The sequence below is a fragment of the Lytechinus variegatus genome, chromosome 2, assembly GCF_018143015.1.
Source record: "Lytechinus variegatus isolate NC3 chromosome 2, Lvar_3.0, whole genome shotgun sequence".
Lineage (NCBI taxonomy): Eukaryota > Metazoa > Echinodermata > Echinoidea > Temnopleuroida > Toxopneustidae > Lytechinus > Lytechinus variegatus.
This window is the reverse complement of record NC_054741.1, coordinates 74,305,559-74,329,415: the sequence shown is the minus strand read 5'-3', so window position 1 is coordinate 74,329,415 and position 23,857 is coordinate 74,305,559. Positions and strand designations below refer to the sequence as shown.

Sequence of the window (23,857 nt, the reverse complement as noted above, 5' to 3'; positions counted from 1 at the left end):
TTTAGAAAAGAATTTCACGAGACTTCCAACTTGAATAATTAATTCATCTGGTATATTTTGTGTGGGATGTAGTAACATACTTTTGTATGCAATTCAAAAGTAGGAACCCTTTAAAGAAGTTTGAATACTGAACTTTGGTCAGTTACTTGTATCACTCTATGCCATGATTTACATGTATTTTGGTTATGCCTCCCCCACCGTATATGAATGCCATAGTCATGTTTATGATTCATCCATCTGCACCATCACTCTGTTCTGGATTTTGTCACACTGACTTTAAAAAAATTATTAGATGGATCAGATTTCAAATCCGGTTCATGTATGCAAATAGGAGCTTGAGGAAGGAAAATAATATTAGATTGTGGGGTCTGACTTTGAGTGAGGCCTTTAATACATGGTTAATAGTATAATACTCATAACTAAAGCATAGATATTTTCAAATGTGGCCAAATATATGAATATGAGAGTCATCCTAAACTGACTTATTTATTTAAAGGTCCAATGAGCAAATAAAATAATGCTCAATATGGAAGTGACAATCTGATCTGGTGAGTTTTTTTTTAAGTTTTAGAAATCAAACATGTAATATTTTTTTCAGACCAGGCAGTGGGGCATTTTAATTAGGGGAGGCATTAACCTTCCTGCATGCAGTTGAGAATTCATCTAGCTTTGCCGAGCTTCATTGTCTAAACAGCATACAACTGCACTACTTACATGTAATAGCATTTAATATTGCATGACCTTTGTTTTGATACAAGACATGATGTGATTTTGGAAGCTATCACAAATCTGTGAAGCATATGAAAGGATTACATGTACTTGATACTAAAATCAAAAGTCTTTGTACAGAACTTATTTCTTATTGTCATCCAAATCTTGTGTGGTTATAAAAAAAGGAATATATGTTATATATTTTGCAAGTTTTTGAAACTTTGAAACTTGTGTTTTGTGCCTGGAAATGTGTGTAATGGCAATATACAATGTTGTGAGACTTTTGAAGGCGACTTCTTTGATTATTGAGTGATTCTTATTCATCTTATTGATATTTTGTAATGATTTCTTTGGAAATATAGAGCTGTTAGCTGCATGGAATAAATATATTGATTTGCTATGTGGTAACCATACAGTGGCTATGCATTGGCTACATGTAGGTGCTAGGGCATTTAAAAGTAGAGGGGTGCCAGATGAAGTCCATGTGATTTAAGTTTTTGTCAAGAAAAAAATTAGAAATATTATTTAGTCAAAATATCTCTCTTTTCAATGCTCCTCCCTTCATTTTAATTTCCTCTTCCCTTTTCTCTTCCCCCTACAAGCCAGGTGTACATTAAAAAAAAATTATCAAGGGAAAATTATAGGGGTATCACTTGACCCCCCCCCCCCCCCCTCTTTAGCCGTGGCACCACCCCCATTTTAGTGTATTTGTTGTTTGCACAAAACTTTTGATTTGCGTGCTAGACAATTTATTAAAAAAAACAAGATTGAATATAGTGCAATTTAGTGAAATATTGAATTATAATTTATGTATGTAGACATGTAGATGTGATTATGTATTTGGTGTGTATATGATTCCTTATTTCACAGCAGATATATTGAGAGAGTAAACAAAATAGAGAATTATACTAGATTTTTTTATTTGTTTGCCAGTTGCATGTTTAGTGTTAATGCTCTCAAGATAATAATTACAATGTAGTTTGATGTATCATACAATATGTAACACATTTCTGCAAGGGAAAAATACCAAAGCAAGTTTATGCAAATGTCTAAACTTGATTGGTTGTAGACATGTACATGTGGTCGCATTTCATAAGTTGGGTATGCAAAAAGGGTGGCGTATGAACAATTTTCCACACGGTGCCATGGATAAATTGTTGCTACATCACAGTATCTTGACCAAATTTATTGAGTAAGATCTCATTTTGAAGCTAGAACTATAGGCTAAATATATTACTATGAATTAGATCAATACAATATCAGGAACAAAAACTATAGCACATTAAGTTTGAAGTAACAGGGGTGGCGGAGCCGGTGGATGCGGAGCCGGTGGATGTGGTAAATGATAAAATATTAATTAAACCTAATTAACAACTTACTATAATATGTAATATGACTGTTATCTTCATATTTCTGGGCGTTTTAAAGCAGGGAACAACTAAATGTCATAAAAATTTGACAATTTTGAAAATATGCAGCAATGGAATACATGTGTATGTCAGCTCTGATCTGCAACCTAATCAATTAGTAAACCGGAGAGATTTGGTTAATTATCTAATTTGTAATCTTAATTTTTAGTACAAATGTTGTGTATCATTGCAACAAACATTTCTACCCATGATATTGTCACTTTGCCAAGCATATAAATACAGTGACAGGTATTTTGGGGGCAAAAATGTGAAATTAAATACTGTTAATTAATTAGTATAATTAATATGCATACAATAATAGATAATTATTTGATTTTTGGTACAGATTTAATTATTGATGTTTAAAGATTATAACTGCAAAATACTAGGGTGATCCAACGTTGCATTAACTTTTGACACCATTTTATGTGCAGCAGGTCCAATTTGAGAAAAACACATTTCAAAATTCACATTTACATTGATGTCTATGTAATAATTAGCTGTTAATTAGTCATTTTAAGGAAAAATAAAGGTATTCGAGACTTAAAACTTTTTCATTATTTAGAGAATGGTAATAGCTATAACATATCAAAAAATAAAATTTTTGACCATTTTTACCCTGTTCGCGAAATTGGACCACCTTATGACATGGGACATGTACATGTATCAGAAGATAGTTTTTCATGAAGCCCATTTCAATTTTAGATGTAACTATTCAAGTAACCTACATGTAGGCACACCACATCCAAAGCCAGCTTGGTATTCTGTTTGCATATCTCAAAATCCTTCTAAGCCAGGCAGTGGTTTGTTATTTTTGCATAGAAGGTGTTTGTGGTGGAATAATGATTTCCTTTGATATTACTTTGATCTGTTTCTGTTCGTGTATGTGGCTTTGACTTCACTACATTGATACTTTTGAAGACTCATTGGGTGGTTTCAGACCGCCTCGAAGTTTGTCAGTTCCAGGTATTCTCTGATCGGGAAATTTACCCCGATCAGAAAATACCAGGTATTTTGGTAATGTGAAAGCAAACTACGCGTAATTTCCCCGAAAGAAAATACCCGCTCAATAGTAGGTATTTGGCGAAATTACGAGAACTTTCGCGGGGATTTTTCCAAGGTCGCAGGTATTTTGGTGATGTGAAAGCAATTTACGGGAACTTTAAGCCCAGCGTGTCATTGGGCGCGGGTGCCTCGGGTGATTGCTGGGCTAGTGATTTTGAATCTCGCGCCTTGCCTGCTTATCAGACCATACTGCGCATGCTCGTGACTTCGGGAACTTATCCCAAAGGGTACATGTATGTTTCGGGGCGGTGTGAATGCAGGAATAATTAATGGATATCTTTTAGCCTAAACAAGTTCTCGTAATTTAATGGGGATTCTTGTGATCGAGGCGGTTTGAAACCACCTATTTTATGTCTTGTCTGATCTGCCCTAGCGCATGAATCCTTTTACTCTTTTTTCGGTTTGTGTGTCTCAGAAGTAATAAGAAAAAAAGAATGGAAAGTGTAATGTTTATTGGATGACAGCCTCTTCAGTATCCCATTGCTTTTGCACGTAAAACTCCACCTTCACATTTTTTTTATAGTTTTAAAGTTTTCATGGTCTTAAATTTAATGATCTAGCTTGTACATGTACACTTTCACTTTATAGTATACTCCTCAATTATGTTAAACTTAGAGCTTCCATGCCATCAGATATCATTTGAGATACATGATATGATTTTCAGAACGAAAATTCACGGCTCAAAACTATCAATAATACATTAACTTTGTGTTTTTGAAGATAAGCTTATAAATGCAGTGAATTGATAGGTGTACATGAACATGGAATACTTTACACTATGTACTGAAAATTTTTGGGCATAGTGTAAGAATATGGGGGTTGTTTTTAGGGGTTGTAGGGCCAGATGAGCACATGCTGTGGCATTACATCCATCTGTCCATCCACAATGTAAAAATGCTGCTTCATCATCATTTCATGTCAGATGTAAATTCTCTTTGCTTAATTTGAGAGCACTAGGTAGGGATTCAAACCTACACCAAATTTTGAAACTCATTATGTGTGCTAATTCATGCACATTTTTATCTTTAAAAAATCCCCAAAATGCTTCTTTATTTGTTGACTAATTTTGATATGTTTCTAGTTCCCTCTGGTATACATGCAGCTACATTAGGTTAAATAAAGTTGTACACACAATTCTGAAATTATGAGTGAAATATTGTTTTTTTATTAATTTAAGTTGCCAATATATGTATGAAAAAATAAGTTTGTTTATCCCAACAATGTCTACTCGGCTAAAATCAAATAAGCATTGCATCAATTTCCTTAAAAGATTTTTGAGTACCACATAACTGATATGCTAGTTTTGTTGTTTCTATCCTTTAGTGTAGTAACTCGTTTTAATTCGACGATGTTGCAGTTTACATATTTTTGGAATGTTTTTCTTGTAACTTTCCAGAGAGTAGGGAGTTACCCTGAGGTAGGAGTTAATAGGTTACTGGTCATTTTGATTACATTTAGCTACTATAATTTGCGAAAAATATTGTGATAAATGAGAGGATCAGGTGTTCAACAATACATATACATGGAACTGTATGTTGATAGTGTCATTGAAAATTTATCAATCAATCAATTTAACTTATTGAACATGCCATTGAAGTTGTAATGTGTAATTTAAACACATAAATGTCCCCAGTTCAAACTTATCATGGGAAAAAAAGTGGCCAGAAAAACTTTCAAAAAAAACTTGAAAATGTCATAACTTATTTTACAACCGATTTTGATGAAATTTTCAGTGTTATGCTTGTTGGATTTTTCTCTTTTTATTCGAACATTTTGTTGGGGTGGACTTGTCCTTGAACATTTATTTGTTTTATGTGTATTTCAGAATGTAAGTCATGGTTGATAAATTCCTTTAATTTTCAAAACATATTTAAGTAAAATGCAATGTTTTCCTTTCCAAATATCCCTGTCAGTGTATAATTCTTAGTTATTCTTGTATATCTAGTAATTACTCAAAAGTTTGTTATACAGTATATTTTGGTTGTGCTATAAAATATTATGTAAGATTTTTATTAGTAATCTAGATCTTTATATACAAGTTGTGTTTATCTCCTTGTTGCTTATTGATATATTGTTTGCTGTAATATATTTCATTTTTTTAATTTGTGCTTGTTTATTTAGTTTATTTGTCTCTTATTTGGTTTTTCACTTATCACAATATAGGAGTTTGTCCTTACTGGTGGGAAATTTCTCATTGGAAATAAGTATTAGGAGGCCTATTGATGTATGTTTGTATACTAGGGATGTACATTCACATAATACTGAACATTGGTTTTCATACATGAATTTAAAAATCAAGAAAATCTGCAATTAATTAGTTTGAGTTTAGGTCAAATTATAAAAAATGTCATCCAAACTGATTTACATGTAATAGCATCATTTTTATTTGAAAAGATAGAGTAAAGTCAATCAAACATCTAAAACTTCCCATCAAAATCAAATGGAAAATAGGAAATTTATGCACTGTAAAAACGCTGTTAAAAATGTTAAGCAACACTGTTTAAACCCATCACTCTAACAACTTTTGTTTAAACTTTTAAAGCAAGTTGTTTTAAAAAGTTTAAGCAATAGTTGTTTGAGTGCCAGGCTTAAACAGCGTTGCTTAATTTTAACAGCATTTTTACAGTGTGGTATGTTAAAATTTGCATTTCTTTTTCACATGAAAATGATAGCATGGCACATTGAGTTAAGAAGTATGTGTTGTTGAGGCTATGATGACACACATGTGTAAATCCTTTTGTATTTTATATCAACATTTCTCTTTTTTTGTACACCCTGTATTACAAAACATAGTCTTACTCCTAGTGGAACATGTAATATCACCTTAATTATAACTTGTAGCATTGCTACTTTTAAAGCTGCATTATTTCAAATCTTAATCCATCAAATTAAAAGGCAGTGTATTTCAAATGATTTCATTCAATAAAATACAAACGGGAATAGTGAGTGTCTAACGCTATCAGCTCACTCTTTTGCTTTATGTGACGCCCATGTCCATTGTTTTTATGAAAAAGAATTATATAAAACACAGTTAATGCCTTTTTTATTCTGCTATATAGTTTATCTGATTTTGATTTTCCATGCTTATTTTACTGTGTTTTCTTTTCTTTTCTTTTTTTTGCTTTCAAATTAATATGTTAACAGACCAGGTCTTTGATCAAAAATCCAGATCATTGTTCTTTTATATGTATCATCAATAACTATTAAAGTCCTTTGTAATCCAGTGATATTACTATTTTATTAAACATTAAAGGTATATCAATTTGTAATTTCTTTTGCAATACACGTACGTCTGGATTATCTGGACAAGAAAGAATGATTTCTTTTACAAACATTATTTGATGTATTACTGTTCTACAGAGCCTTTTCTCATATTCATCTTATTCATCTTTTAAAGTTATAATTAGGTCTAAGTTAGTTCATTTTCAAAATTACATTAAAACTCTCATCGTGGAAAGTAATGGTAAAGTTAATTTTGAGAAGAAATTAGTCATATGCATTGATCAAGTGGAATTATTCAATGATACTGCTGGGTCCCAACAAATACAAAGTCACATTGTATGATTTCTATTAAAAAAGGATACTCTATACCTTTCGAGTATCAAATACTAGTATCAGTTATTGATATAGACATAATTGGACTATTATGGATTACTCATTTGGCAAGCTTTAATACTTTTCTCAGTATCCAATAATTACAAGACAATATAGGGTGAGGAATGTGAGGTTAATAATGTGTATTGTTTAAGTAAACATATATGATTGTTATGAAAATACAAAAGAAAATGTCTAAAGAAGGTTCTGTTAGAATTAAGATGTGTGACAGTATTCCATCAAACTGTTTATACAGTTTAATCTGCATGCATGTATACAGTACATGTAAATCCAGTTTTTCTTCAGAGGTACATGTACAGGAAAATACCCCTGGGAAAGTATCATGGATCCATGAAAATACACACAATTTCCAGGTGGAAGTTTGTATAGTTCAGTGCCGTTCAGTGTACCATAATTGATTGAATATTTCGAAAATAGAATGTTTGTCTTCTATTTTAATTCTCTTATAAAGATCAGAGCTTTGACCCACTAAATGTACTTGTTCTAATAAAAAAATACTTTAAAGTTTGAATGCTTTGTTTGAATTTATGGAGTTTGAATTTATACTTATTTCATGGAGCTTGCATCTAATGTTCTAGCCTAAGTAACGAATATTATGATTGATGTTGATATACCATCCATAAATAGACTTGAATTTTGTCCATTATTAACTTATATTGAGACATGAAAAAACAGAATGTTGATTTATAGATTCTCAGTGGCATGCAGTATGCCTAATGGGCCAAACAAACAAAAATGAAGTGACTAAAGTTTGAACCCAGAGCAAAATTTATGAAAATTTATGAATGATCTAAAAGATTTAATTCATAGGTTATCTGATTTTTTAAAAATGAGTGAATATTGCCCAATCATATAATTCAGGGTAGATGATGCTCATTATTATGAATTTGGGAAAATTATTAAAAGGGCAAGATTTCTATTCCATTATTTATTCTGGGGAAAGGGGGTTTTGACTTTCTCTCCGGTACTAACTCCAGTGATTTTGTTTCCCCACCCCTTACTGGTTCACCAATGCATGTATATGAACAGAAGTATCAAATCAAAATTTTAAAAAGTATAATTTCTGTAGGCAGCTATTTGAATTACGAAAACACACATGTATACTGATCTACACAATCTGCAATCGTTCTAGAGCAAATGATTCCATACATAGGTGCCTCTACTTTCTTTACAATGAGTACAGACATGAACTTCTGCTAGTGAATGGAAAAGGTTTGATTGATATCCGTGCACGCAGTAATAAAGATTATGTCATGTCGGCCATAGACCCATACACATTAGATTGTCTATTCGCAGATTACAGAAATTAGAGGGCCCCACCAGAGCAATGCATTTTTAAAGAAATAGCCAGCGGGTGATCAACAAGCCAGGCATGCAAATCAGATTTAATGTTCTCTATCCAAGCCTTTTGATGGGTGAGAATCCATTTGTAAAACTCCCAAGTAGGCAATGAGAATACTGTATATACTGCTGCATCCTGTACAAACTACATTGAGAGAATTACTACAATGAGGGAATTATTTAAGTATAATACTAATTATGATTGAGTATGTATTTTTTGGATTGCGTGAATTTTCGAGGTTTGAATAATAATTTATTAATTTGTTTCACTCGTGTGCTTATCGAATTTAAGAAAAATCTCGTGATTCTGCATGCATAAGATCCCAGATTTATTGTCTTTTTATTTATTCGTCATAATGTCATCAGGGGCGGCAACAATATATTCTTATATATTAATACACAATATTTATCTCCGTATTCCGTAGTCATGCATGATGAAAGATGCATTAAAGCGTAACATAGCCTAGATCTCTCTCTTTATTCTCTTCTTCCTTCTTTCATCCCTTTTCTACAATTTTACCCCCCCCCCCCATTACTTGAAAAAAAAAATCATAGGGGCTATCGCCCTTTCCCGATCCTTGTAAGTTATATAGGTCGATTCGCCCCTCCCCCAATTATTTGTAATCAGCACCCTGAACCTTTTCCTGTATTAATGACATTAATTTTTCTAGCAGATAACGACACATCGGTGAATGTATAAAGGAGAAATAAATGGATTTGTCGCTTCCCTACAGCAGAAAATCACTTGTTTTTTGTTTTTTCTGTTTTTTTTTGGGGGGGGTGATTATGGTGATATATTGTTCTCGGTATTATTTACTCCTTGAATCGTTGTTGTTTGGTTTTAACGGCGTTTTCATTCAATAAAGAATATTATGCGCCAATCAAAATTATTCTAACACATCAAAGGATTTTTTATTGCTATTTTCAGTAGATAAGGCCTTATATTTTAAGATTTGAGAAGTATGGTGATGTCTACAAAAAAAGTACAAATTATAAGACATGTCTTATAAAATCGGAAGTATAGTTTTGCATCATTCGCAGGTCATTCCTATCATCTATGGGGCCTGGTGCCCTCCTGCTTGCTGCACCGTTGACCGGGGCAAGCCCGGTCAGCACACTATATCATAGGAGCTCTAGCAAAATATTAGGGCACCATCCCCACAGCCAGTCAGACCAGCAAGCGATGACAAAAAGTTTATTTCAACGAGCAGGAGTATGAAACAATGGGCTTTGCTAAAGGGGGAATGGTCGTCCTCTTACATTAGTTTTCAAGTCCTGAAAAGGGGGAAGAAGTTGGAACAAAGAGTATGGGTCGCGTAATAGGCCTCCATGTTCATATGCAGCTGATGCAGGGGGTAGAGGGGCAGTTACACCCTTCTCCCAAAAATGGCGAAAACTTACGCTTTTTGGCTGAAAAGTTTACAAATGAACGTGTGCACGAAACACTTCCCGTATACGGACACAACACATAACGAAAGACGAACCTGTACGACGTCAGCAATATCATATGACGAATGTGATGTGCAATTAAGTCATCGATGAATCACTATTTAATAAAACAATGATGCAACCCTTGTTAGAGCACTAGTTGTTTTGGAAAAAAAATATATGAAAAAGGAAGAAAATTACAATACAGATATCAACTTATCGCTCCCGACTCTTTAGTTTCAGATTGTGACATAAAGTTCATGATAATAAATGAATTAGAAAGCTATTTGGTCAATTATATTTTAAACGATTTCATAACATATAATCTTGTTGGAGGAGAAATGAACGACAGTGTGACCATGACGCATTGGATGGGGGGGGGGGTAATATCACTGGCCGTCTATCAGTGATTTGCAGATGGAGCAATGAATAATTATAAAGCATGACATAGGAGAAGATACTGTACGTACGATGATAAAGTGTAAACCCCTGTATCTGATATGGAGATATTCATCTCACTATGTACAGTCGGAGGGAGCGTTGCATACAATTGCAATTATTACAAAAGGTTGATTGAAGACAGTTGGAAAACTCCATCCTTGGCAGAGGCGAATGGGAGACTGAAGGGGGAGGTCACACACACTATATATTACCTTTTTTTCTTTATCTTTGTAATATGGCCTATTTTTATCAATGAAGTGTAAGATCAATTGTTCATGAATATTTCCCGAAAAAAAACTTGTGACCACACCCTATATGGTTATTTGATCCGGTGGTCAGTTGCCATGAAGTTATTATTCTGAATAATAAATCCATGATAAAATATAACGAGGTCCTTTCATTTTGCCCGGAGGAAGAAAATGAAGGAAGCCTCGGACAAGACGGTTGCGTTAATTGATTGAAAATTAGTTTTCAAATTCAGACCGCCTTTTCCTTGTATTGCAGTGAATACATTTTAGTTATTGTGATATTGAAAATCGTTTGAAATATTATTTTGTATATGAATTAATAGAGGGTGTTAATCGAATATAAAAATATACATAAATATTTTGTTTCAATAACATTATTTTTTTCATAAGTTTAAACGCGTATACCCTTTATAGTCCGTTATACCGGGTGATAGGGGAGAGTGGAAAGGGAATGGAGGAGTTTAGGAGTAAGGAAAGGAAAAGCAATGGCGTATTGTAGGTCTACTTGTGTATTTCTTACTTGTAAAATGATTCTACCCAAAGTTATTAATTACAAAATGTGGGCCAGATGTTCAGAACTATTTCCTTTACGCGAACATAATTATAATATTTCTTGCACTACTAGGGGTTTATCGAGGTAAAGCAGGGACGGCGCCAGGGTATTTTGTGAGGGTGTATAATTTACAAAAGTTAACTTCACTTTTCTGTCACTCTGAATATGGGTATGAATTATGGAATAACACAACTACGACCTCTCTATTTTTTGTGCACATCCTTACTTTTCTGATCTCTTCCTTCTGTTTCTCTTTTTTTTATTACTAAAATATCATATAAGGGCGTACGTCACACACTGCCCCCCCCCCTTGGTGAAGCCGCCCCTGAGGAATGTATTCTTTGTTCAACCTTTCAAAACAGAGTTTGTCTCTCTGTGAGCTTTGGTATGACTTGTCCCTTTTTTTAGTAGGACTATATAATGTACATGCCACTCCTTAAAAGCAGTACATATCTAAAAATGATATTGGCCAAATTGTGAAATAGATGAGCCACAACCAAAGCATCTACTGAAATGCGTAATCATCAGGAAACAAGGTCGGCTGCACAGCGGTGTTGTCATGGAAATCACAATCGAGTAATAGTGGATTTATTAGAATAACAGAGCAAACATATAGGCATTATACATAAATATGTACGTGCACTTGTCCCTAATGGATTTCGTGATAAATGACTTGGTTGTGTGATCTGAAATGTTTTTCTGTACATGACTATGCGCTCAAAAGACAGTGTCTAAAATAAAATTGTCTAAAGACAGGCTCTACAGATGGCGACAAATCCACTCTTTCCATGCATGTGGTGAACGATGTTATTCTGTTTTTTCTTCTTCACGATCCACATCATCCGCTGCAAACAGTCCTTAGTTGGTCGTTTTTCATGTCAGTATCTTAAAAATCTCATATCTCGTTTACACTCGCACTCGCATCAATAGTCATTTTCATAATAATAACAATGATAATAATAAAATTCTTAGGACTTCCAGTTTTCAACATATTCAAGGCAGAAAAATCGCGCTTCGCGCTCTCATTAGGGCTTATTAGATTTGTAAAATATGTCACATCTAATCACAAGTCACTGCAAACACATAATCGGATCCAGGGGGCCGAGGGGCCCGGGCCCCCTTTTGGCAGAACAAAAAACAAGAAAAGAAAGGGGAAGAAAGAAAAACAGTGAAAAGAATGGAAGAGACGAGAAAAAAAAGGAGCGGGGAAAAAAGAGGAGGAAGACAAGAGTGGATAAAGTAAAGTGAGGGGAAGATTTGGAAAAAAATCTTTCATGTCACTACAAAAAAAAATCGCTCGCGCTTCGCGCTCGCATTGCATGTTCGATGAGGTACATATCTTGCTCAATAGGCTGATATGGAGCTTAAAATATCAAGTATTGAAGTCAATATACAAAACACATTTCAGTTCGGACATCAAGCTTTCAGTATTTAGTTTGATTTACAAATTGATTTTTCAAAAAGTGCTCTGTAAATGTCAGTTTAATTGTCTGAGTATCACCATATTCAACTCGCACTGCGCGCTCGAGTTATTTGATTTGTCAAAGTACCCATGTGTTCCATAAAGTTATAAAAATATCCCTTTTCAGGTTCGATTGTCAAAACAAATCAGCTAGCACTGCGCGCTCGCATTTTGATCGGTGAGTAATGAACAGGTCCTACATCTATAACAAACTAATAAAAAATTTCTGACGTTTTAGAAAAAACAAAAAAAATCGGCTCGCGATTTGCGCTCGCATTAATTGTTATAAAATTACTATTAACCCATGCATTCTATTTAAGATTACAAAAACGCTTGAAATGTCCAGTTTTCAGACCTTAATATCAACTAATTATTAGATTAATGCAAAAGATAACATCTTCATGAATTCTTAATAATCAAATTGTCCCTCTTTTTAGAAAGGAATATAGACAAGTCTTATCTTGCGCTTAGGAATAGTCATCATTTTAATGTGATGACAAAATATCCTTAGATTAATTGTCCCGTTTCTAGGTCAAAATAATTACAAAAATATCAGCTCGCGCTTCGCGCTGACATAATTTATCAAGTGCGGTCCATATCCACTTCAGATTTTTCTGACACAGTGCTTGAAATAGTGCTTAAATTTATACTTAATCACATTGGAATAACAAATATTTTCAGCTCGCGCTTCGTGCTCGCATTATTGATTTTCATGACAAAAAATGTATTTAGTATACCAAGATTTTTAGGTCTAAATCTGAAACACGCGCGATGAGCAGCTGGTTCTTTACTTAAGACATGCTTAGATTATCCAGTTTCAGATCAGAATATCAAAAATTATTTTTGATTTATTATTTTGTTTAGTTATTATCTTATTTAGTTATTTAGTTATTTAGCTATACTGTTCATTATTACCCAAAGTGCTTCGAACGTCAATTTTTTAGGTCGGAATGTCAACAATTTTCAGCTCGCGCTTCGCGCTTGCATTATTTTATTGGTGAAATACGTACCGTCTTCACGGCTAACTGCAAACAGTCCTTAACAGGTCCATTTTCAATCAGGCCTGAACCTATATTAAAAATTACTGCTCGCACTTCGCACTCGCAGTAATTATAGTTACGTACGCATGTTGTTCAGGATCACAAACATTGCTCAGAATGTTCAATTTTCTGGACAAAATGCATGAGATATCCCAAAATTTCAGCTCGCGCTTTGCGCTCGCACTATAAAAATAGGGCTTATGCATTGGCGGCGGAAGCCCAAAATTTTAGGAGGGGACAACCAAAAAAATTTTGACAAGCAAAAAAAAAGGTTCTCAACCTAAAAATTTTAAGGGGACATAGGAAAATAAATTGACAAGCAAAAAAAAAAAAAAAAAAAAAAAAAAAAAAAAAAAAAGGTCATCAACAACAAATTTAGGGGGGAACCGTCCCCCCGTCCCCCCCGCTTCCGCCGCCTATGGGCTTATGAGATTATAATGTGTTTAGGTTGTTTTATAAGAATATAGATAAAAAGTGACTGTTAGGACTACGTACCCCTTCAAAGAAACCAAAATCAACTTTGAGCGGCAGATGAGGGAAAATATGGGTGAATCTTTTTTGCCCCCCCCCCCCCATTGGCGAAAACTGGATATCCGCCTCTGAAACAGACCTCATTCGGTCATTTTTTATTTCCAAAATTTTCAGCTCTTGAAGTTCGCACTCGCAGAGTTAGATCCCTTTCCAAATCATGATTTGTTTTCAAAGAATGCTATTATAGGATGTCCAATATTCAGGTCGTAATATCAAAATTTGCAGCTCGTGTTTTGCGCTCGCGTTATCAAATGTGTGAAATATATCCTCTTCATGAGTTACTGCAAACAGTCCTTATTAGGTCTTTTTCAGGACAGTATATAAAAAAATTTCAGTTAGCGCTTCGCGCTCGAATTATTTACATATGTGGCATACGTTATACTGTTCATAATATTAAAACAAAGAAGCACTTAAAACTTCAGTCTTTAGTTAGGATCACCCCCTCAAAAAAAATCAACTTATAGCGGTCGATCGGCGGGAAAATGTTGATGGAAATAGTTCCCCCCCTCCCATGGCGAAAGCTGATCCGTCCCTGTACATCGTAGGATATCATCAGGGCGTTATCATTCTACAGTCGGTCAGGATAGGCGTGTTCGGGGTTACTCCGCTATGGTTACTCGTTCGCCAACCTGCAATCTCTCCTATTATCCGGGTCTATTATAGCAGATGATGAAATAGTTAATGCCACGTATGCTTTAAATGATAAGTTGTTTTTGTTTCAGTGGAAGTTGGCAAGTTTAGAATGACGTGGAGAAATTTGAGTAATAGGTTTCTCATGTTTATTTTGATGTACATCAGATATTGAGGAAATGACAACGTGGCAATTGCAAGAGAAGAACTGGATAATAAGAATGGAAAAAGAAAATGGAAGTGTAAAATATGAAGCTATGAATAAATCAACTCGTTGATTGGATGTTTCCTAAGAAAATCAGAAGCATAATGAATCATAAATCTAAATCGGCGGGAAGAAAATATGGCACATGTGGCAACATCATCTAAAAACCTTCGCCAATTAAAGTGAACGAACAGAAAATGATCGTTTTAAATTGAAAAAAATGATATATGCCTAATATTCTTACCCTATTTCTTTTCCGTTTCTTTCCCCCCTTTTTTTCTTGATCCTGAAACTTGTTTGGGTCCCCATCCACCATGAGTGCTAAAAATTGCATCATGAGGCACTCGTCAATTAACTACTCCGATACCTTAAATTGTGACCCCCCCCCCCTATAATATAGCGGAGAAAATTGTAATTAGAGGAGAAACTTTTCATTTAGTGGGGAAAAAGAAAAAAAAAGAATAAAACATGCCAGATCGGGTTAAGGAGCCCCCGTTAGTATTCGTGGACACTCGACCCCCCCCCCCCGGCCCCCCCGTAAAAAAGATCCATGCTGGCGCTATCCCTCCCGCCCTCAGGATTAGTGGATTAGAGATCATTTTGGTTCTTGGATCGAATTCATCAGGATGTTGGAAAAAATGTCTGCCTGTGCGAGCAGTTTATCAAAACATAACACATTGATTTATTAGAAACATCGATAATACTACCCGTACGTGTATGGGATTGGCTCTCTGATGCAAGACCTCCAAGATCTTCTATTTATAAATAAACTTCCACGTGTCGCATATTGCGTCATAATGAACTCCACACATCAATTAGCAAATTGACCAATCACATCCTCAGTTGATGACGTATCAGCCCGGTATTGCAGCCAATCACAAAACGACACGGGAGCATAATATCTCAGGAACTCTATTATCTATTGATTGTATACAATCGCGAATCATAGGGAGCTGGTACTGAAAAACGACATGTAGAGAACGAAAGAAACTCAACTTTCAGACCGAATTTCGTCGCGAACGGGTGGGTTTATCCCTCTCCAAATTGATTAAACCTAGAAGAGAGTCTTTAAGAACCATTAAGATGGCTTCTACAAAAATTATTTTCGCGACTGTCCCTAAATCTGACCAAGTGAAAACGTTCGATATCAATATGTTACCCGCATCAAGGAAGGCACAAATTCTGCAGCAGATGGCCGCAGCGACGGATGCTAAGCTGGGCCTGCAGATCTCCGACAAGTGCAAAGAAGAGATGCCCGATTCCAATCCAGCACCGAGAAAGAGACAACGGCTCACGCATCTCACGACTGAAGAAAAAATGATGAGAAGGTAATTTTCATATTTTGACGTCTATTTGGTAGACGGTGAATTATTTTCTGTATTCTAACCTAATTTGCTTACAAATATGAACTTAAAAATATGAATCATTCTGAGATTGAGAATGATTGATATTTGAAGTGTTAGGTAGATCCGGGCCTAATCATAATGGTCTTAATTAATGCTCCTTTTTAGAAAGAAATTGCTGTATTTATTTTTTTTGGGGGGGTGCTATGATTTGGTAACAAGCCTACATGTACAAGAACTTTTTTTTAATGCCAACAACAGACTTTGGAGCCCCTTTGCCTCACATATGCCTATTCATTTCATGAAGTCTTGCAGTAGTTATTTTCTGTTTTCTCTGCCCTACGAACAAGTGCTTGATTCTTGAAGCAAAGGAATTTTTAATTATTGCAATTTCATAAATATAGATACCGGTACCGGTATGTAGAATGTAATTGTAGGAAATGCTATCTGATTTGAACTTTTAATAAAATTATTTACACTTCATTTTCATGGTTTGATATAGGAAGCTGAAGAACAGAGTAGCAGCACAGACAGCAAGAGACAGGAAGAAGGCTCAGTTTGATGACCTGGAGGCAACCCTAACTGTCATGGAGGCCAGAAATAAACAACTTCTCCTTGAAAACACCCTATTGAAGAAACAGAATGAGACTTTACTTGAAGAGAACAAAGAACTAAAGGAACGTCTTCAAGGAAACAAAGAGGAAACCCAGTCCCTTGTAAGCTTGGTTTAATTTTTTCTTATACGTCGATCAAAGGAAAAAAGATAGAAATAAGATTGGAAAACACTTTATCAGGTTTTATTGCATCTTTATATATTAGCACAACGGAAATACATTCACCCTTTGACGATATGCAAATATTCCTTCAAGTAATGATAGAAACATTGTCATATGACATTCAATGGGAAGGGGGCAAAATGCATAATTATTGCAAGTCTATTTTTTGAGTTCCTACTAAATCAATCATATTGAAATTGATTGTGAATTTGAGATTTGATTGATAATCTGCTTCTTTAAACGAGGGCTATGTGACTTGCTACATTTAGTATTACTCTGTCAATTGTAAAATTGCAACAGAATATTTACAAAGTGGTAGTGGCCAGTACATTAAATTAAATATAGGGAGTCAGAGTTGGCATTTAAGTCAGTTTATATGACTGAAATTGTGTGTGTATAGTATAATTACTGATTGTGCATAAAAATTATGTTTTATTTAAAAAATGTGTTTTCATCTGTTTCAGGTTGTCTTGGATCATGGCTATTGCATGGATTCCACCCCCTCTCCCATCAGTACGCAGCCGACCATGAAGAAAGAGGTCGATGTCAAGTCACCTGAGTCCGCAGCACTCAATGCTCCTCCGCAGCAGGAGTTGGCTCGACATCTCCTCACCTTCCTGTCGATGATGCTGATGTGGAGTCTGAAGACGAACTTCTGGGGCTCCTCGGTCAACTCAACCAGGCAGCCGTCAACGGAGCCATTCGTCTTCTCGGGCCAGAAGACCAGGACGACCCTCAAGGAGGAGGAACCATTGTGCCTGGTAACCCGGAAGACCAACAACCAGGGCAACAGGGATTGGTGGGGCCCACAGCAGCAGAGCTGGAATCCATCAAAGAACTGATCCAGTTTGACCACGAGTACTTGAAGCCTGTTTTAGATGTTCAAAATAAGAGCCCTGATAATGGAAGCAGTATCGTTGTCAATGCATCCTTGACACAAGACATCCCAGAAATGGACACCGGAATACCCAGTAATTGTATTGCACAGATTGGTGAAATGGACACTGTACAATCCTTCAAGACAGAAGGAGAAGATGAAATGGACTTGCTTCTCTCCATGGGTTCCAATAGAAATACCTTTGATGACTTAGAAACAGCAAACCCTCTAACCTCTGACACTTCCTTGACATGCGACCTTAAAGAACTCATGGGATTGGTTTCGACACCTAAGGACTATGATTGTCACAGCTTGAGTGGGAAGAGCGACTATGGATCAGGATCAGACTCTGGTATCAGCGATGCTCCCAGGTCTCCATTCAGTGATGAAGGGGGTCCTCTGGGATCTCCTGGATTAGGAGATAGCTTATGGGAGGAATCATTTACTGATCTCTTCCCTTCACTTGATTTGTAATTGTAAATTGTATTCCAATTTGCATCCTTTATCATGTCCAGCTTCATTTACATTCCCATTATAAGTTTATTTCTTATGTTTAATGGTTCAGGATTGGAAATAAGTATAAAAAATAATTGCTAAATTGGATATGAAGAAACCCATCCCATACAGACACATGCAGTTGTGTACACATTACTCCATATCATTTTATTGTTTTCTTCTTCGAAATGATAACTAAATTTGTTAAGAATTCACCCACAAGAAAATGATGGAAATAATGAAACTATGATCAGTGTTCTTCAAACTTATAACGTTAGAGCCCGACTATTAAAACATAATTTCTTAAATATTTTAGATTCTGTGACCATTGAAATATTTTTTGCTGACGCAGATTGTCTGTTGAGATATATTTTCATAAAAGAAATTTAGAATTCATCAACTCATGTGAGGTAATATTTAATGAAGAAAAAGATAAAATCCTCACTTTTCAATAGTACTAGAATTATGTCAAGTGAAGTTGCTGACATAGTTTGCCCTAGATCTCTAAATGAGCGATTTTTTGCTTATTATTTTGTTGATTTACATTAACGTATCAAATTTGTTCAAGACTAGAACACATTTGATTTGACTGACTTCATATGTTATTGAGGTCTATTATTGATGATACACGAGTGCACCCAGGGGAGGAGAAATGTCTGTTTTCACTGTCATTATTATACTAAATATGTAGAGTCCATATAATTGTGAAACAGTGCTTCTTCTTCATCAATCTGTGTAAGCTCATATTGTAAATAGTGCATTTATTTTGAACATCTAATAAAAAATGGCATAAAGGCACACATGTTTATGTTTATGATTTTGTAGATAAATTTGCTACTACATAGAATATAGCCATGCAGGCTCCCCTACCCCCTCTGCCAAAGATTTGCAATCAGTCGCAAAATAGATTGCTTGTGAATACTTGTGTTACAGAACCATAAACACATTACTCCCCACTCTCCCTCTGTTTCACTGCATTGTTGCCTTCCCAATGAGTGCTTATTCTGCATGTCCTGTAATATTCATTTAAACTTCACTCTTTCAGATGGATGATGTTATGAATGATCTTACACATGTGTAATGAGAAAATGGATGTGATGTGATCATGTTTCTTAAATTTTGCCGCAGCAGTTCATGTACAGGTATTGATATGAGTGTTGATGTTGAATATGGGGATGGAGATAATGACGGAGTTGGAGCAGCTGATGAAATGGTGATAATGTTGATTAAGATGTATGGTAGCCTTACAGGCCTACAAGGTGGTGAAGGTGTCAATCCGTGGACAAATTTCCATGGTTTTTGCATAGTGGATTATAAAACAAAGCCTGCACTAAAGACTAGATTCACTCCTATACTGTGGCTACTTCTATCATGGAGTATTGTTTGACACAAATAGAGTAGTCCCTCAACCATAGACATGGTGTAATTAGTGTGAGTGTAAAAAACAAGTCGATCTACTGGACAAGAATACTGGTGGTGCTGATACATGGTGATATGAAACAAATTTTGAGGGGGCCAGACATGACTCATTTTTTAATAGCAAAATTTCTAAAAAGCTGCAAGCATTTAATACAAAAATTTAATTCAACAATAGATTTTGACATGATATTCAGAAAATAATGTATTTTACCCTTGACTCTTTTTTTTTCCTGGTCATGAAACTTTTTTGGAGACCCATGGCTCAAGCCACCCCATATTCATAGGCTATTTATAGATATGCCAGTGGTAGTATGGTACTGATATGAATTGAATTAATTTAGGTTCTCTGATGGTGGTATGGCTGTTATTGACTGACATGTTAAAGATGAGGTGGAAGAGAAGAGAGAAAAGGATGGAAGTTGTAATTAAGAGGAAAGGTTAAAATAGAATAAGATAAAACTTTTGACCTATATAGCAATTTACATGTATATTTAAATGTATATATATATACACACACATTATTTTTATTATGTTATATACAGTTGAGGCCGAAAGTTTACATACACCCGTGGAATTCAGTGTAATTTGTTCACTTGCCAACCATCATAAAACTTACTATATCTTCAATAATATAAATACTACCATGAAGAATTTGGTATCAAATGAAAGAGCATATTAAGCTCTTCCACGTGATTGGAATAACGTTGAGATCAAAGTATATTTCAGGTGGAATTTTCTTTGAAGAAAAAAAGTAATATTAATGCCATTGTCTTCTATTGTTAGTTTTTATATTTTCAAACATTGTTTCATAAAAATATATAAATGTCAAATCTATGATTTATATTACATTTTCTATCATGATATGTCACCACTGAACAAAAATGTGTAATCTGAAATGTTTATTTTGAGAAGTAACTAACTAGCACAAATATGAAATGTTTTTGTCAAGTGTTTATATTTAATTTGTCTAAAATATGAAGATTTTGGGGGAAAATTTCACCTAAATATTTTTCAGCTCCTGGTGACAAAGCAATGTGATGAAGGGGCATGTCATACTCATTAGTTTGATATCAAATTTGTCATGATAGCACAAATATTTATAAGATACAGTAAATTATATGATGTTTGACAAATGTCAGCTTTTCTTTTAATTTCCTGGGTGTATGTAAACTTCTGGCCTCAACTGTATATATATATATATTTCATGTCTTTCTTTCTATCATGCAAATTGAAATAAAACATAATAAAAAATAAATCTATAACAAAATTATATTTCTTTATTGACTATCAAATGATGCAAATTTATCATTTTTAACACATAGCCGTGTAATGTTTATCACTGCTATAAATAAAATTATATGTAAACTCTTAAAATAAATATACGGTGTATAAAATAATATCAGGGTCCCCAAAGTCATGGAAATTCCTGGTAAAATTTGTGGTCCTGGAAGGTCAGGGAATTCAGAAAATTTGTGAAAAGTCATGGAATTGCATTTTACCTCTTTGCTATGGCAGCTTTTTAGTTTATCGTGTCTCGCAACTCTCATACTCTGTGATCATATACTCTGCTATCATAATTGGTGTTCATGATTCCCATTTTCCCCAGGTTTGTGACATCCCAAATTCTACATAACTCCCGAGACGTCACGGGAAGTTATGAAAAGCAGCAATGAAGTCGTGGAAAAGTCATGGAATTCTGTTTTTAATTTCTTTGGGAACCCTGAATATAAAAAGAAATAAACAATGAAACTACTAAAAAGCATAGCAAATAAATATTGCACCACCCCCCCCCCCAATAAAAAATAATTTGAATCATAGTAAGAAATAAAACTCTAACAAGGTATTACATAATTCATAGAAATTGCATGCAGAAATAGAAGTAATGACATTTCAAAGTTTTGCCCCCCCAAAAAAATAAAAAATAAAAATAATAATCTACACAATAAGCCAATGAAATAATGAAATTCCCTCCTATTCATTTTGTATTTTGTTATGAAATATAAATTTCATTCCTTAAATGAAATATCTAAAATCATAAATACTTATTGTGATGCAGGTATTTTTTTATAATCTATCCAATGAATATCTTGTATTTTGTGCTATATTATACAAAATATATAGCTAGTAACATTATCGGTCCCAAATAAGAAAAAGAAAAAAAAAAAAACTAAAACTAACAAATGCCCTGTTTTACAAGGGATTTGGTCGAAATTTGAGTTCTTGGCTCATCTGAATTTTATCTATTAATTCAAGTTAGAAATAAAAGACAAGCATATAAACAGCAAACGGTTTCATCAAAAGTGTTAAAATAGGTGGATGAGGGGTTATGTTCTCTTCAGATTTTGTTTCTTTGAAAAAGAAGTATAAATCATCATCATATCATATAATCAGGGAAGTACATTTCAGATGATGTCAGTGATATTCAACCCCATTGGGAACCCACAGATTAATGGTTTTTAAGGCCTATGTCTTCTATCTTCCATCAGATTAGAAAAAAATCTCGATAAGCAAAGGGATCACACAGATCGGTAATATAATGTAATAGATATATATTTAAAAAAAAACTAAATAAATTTATATAAAAAAAAACCTGGCATTATAATGATTATCCTATAATGAAGGGCAAAATTATATAAAGCTAGTGATGGCTTTTGATAGTTAATTCCTCTCGCCAAATTTTTGAAAATTGGTTGAACTGGGATAGTCCTTTTTTGGTGCTATATGATTTTATAAACTGAGCTGTAAATATTACCCTCCCCCCCGCGAGAATATATTGATAAACATACATTTTCTTGACCAAATTGTAAGGTTTTTACTAGCTCGTTTCACTCGACCACATTTCCCCCTTAAAAAAAAAACTTAACAAAGCAGTGCTAGGTGTTTTTTTTTGTTTTTTTTGAGGGGGGGGGGCTTGGTTTAGCTTTGTGGTTGTTACTAGTAGTCTGGATATGCGCTGCTTCTGTCCAGAAGCGAACCAGCCTGAAATCTGTAGACTCGTTGAATCATCTAGGTATACCCAGTTGTTGTGTGTCCGGCCGGTCGATCAATTTTAGAAAGTCTTTTGGAAAAATTTACAAGCGAAGTTTTATCAGTTATTAATACAAAATGTTCGGAAATATTATAAAGAACAAAACAGAAGATGATTACAAGTATTGAATTCATATTTTTAGCGAAATCCAAAGACAAAAAAGAAGGCTTCAAAAAGATAGTGTCCGGACACCCGACCCCCCATCCTACGTACCGTGGACCTATAGGTCCATGATCCTACACACACTGAGCTGCAGATGTGAGTCTACATCATAGATAATTTTGTAGACGAGGTTGTTAGTATCGTGTATGATATATACGTACAACAACGGTATACGCTATACAGCGCTGAGCTCCCACAAGTTTCCAATCATCATGGCCAACAATCCACCAGCGGAGAATGACCTCGCCAAGAAAAAGAATTTCCGTAAAAATAATGACGACCCTTTGGTTCTTCCGAAGAGTGCAGCAGATAAACAGCGTATGCAGATCGAAAAGCTGATGAGAAATCCAGTAAGTACGGTAACGTATGAAAACAGTAGTAGTAGACTAATGCATGACTCTCTGCACGTAATTTGATCGTGAATGGTTTGATGTTTTAATGGGAGACCGAACTGGGACGGAGTCGCAAATGATGCTTTGTCATAATTGTTTCTCGACGATGCCTGGAGAGAGAGTGGAGCCGTGACCTTAGATCCGTACACTTTCCATGAATTCATTCATATCAAACACTGATAGTTATTGCCCAGCTGCCATTTGTCCGCCAGACTGCATGACGGCGCATCATTCAATGAACAAGCGTTACAAGGTTATGATTAGACAGCTGGCAGCCGTCACTCTAGGCGACACCGCAATACTTACCCGTGTTAAGAAACTGAGACTCCACTCACGCGCATTTGGGCAGCTCTAGCTTAGAACTAAGCTTTCTTTCCGTAAAAAATCTTTATTCGTATGATTCAATAAATGTTAATAAATATATAATTACTCTTAAATCGGTACTCACCGGTTCTTTTCTTGAATTTTCTGCCAAATTCCCACGCTTCTGGCTTCAATTCTGCGATGGATTCTGTTGCCATAGACAGCTACACATGCAACTCTATTTATAAATGGAGCGCCCCTTACGAGAGTTGTTAATGCCGCGGAAAAATTGTTAGGCATTTTGGCCTGTGGTCAAGGCGTTCTTTTGTTTCTATTTTTTTTATAGGTATGAGATCGAAATCACAGCGACTATTCACACTGTT

The 23,857-nt window shown here is 34.9% G+C and overlaps 1 protein-coding gene and 1 pseudogene across 2 annotated transcripts in view; both read left to right on the top strand.

The window, feature by feature from the left end:
• Window positions 1-15,602: 15,602 nt before the first annotated feature.
• On the top strand, window positions 15,603-18,968 carry LOC121406953 (annotated as a pseudogene).
• A 3,918-nt stretch (window positions 18,969-22,886) lies between these two features.
• The window catches only part of LOC121408996 (tigger transposable element-derived protein 4-like), a 34,144-nt gene continuing 33,173 nt past the window's right edge, over window positions 22,887-23,857 (top strand). The window contains exon 1 of one of the 2 annotated variants that reach the window (XM_041600763.1): window positions 22,887-23,129. In XM_041600763.1, coding sequence (XP_041456697.1) covers window positions 22,926-23,129 — 204 coding nt within the window. In that variant the 5' untranslated portion in view covers window positions 22,887-22,925. The remainder of the gene's footprint in view (window positions 23,130-23,857) is intronic. The other variant, XM_041600762.1, reaches the window with a different exon arrangement.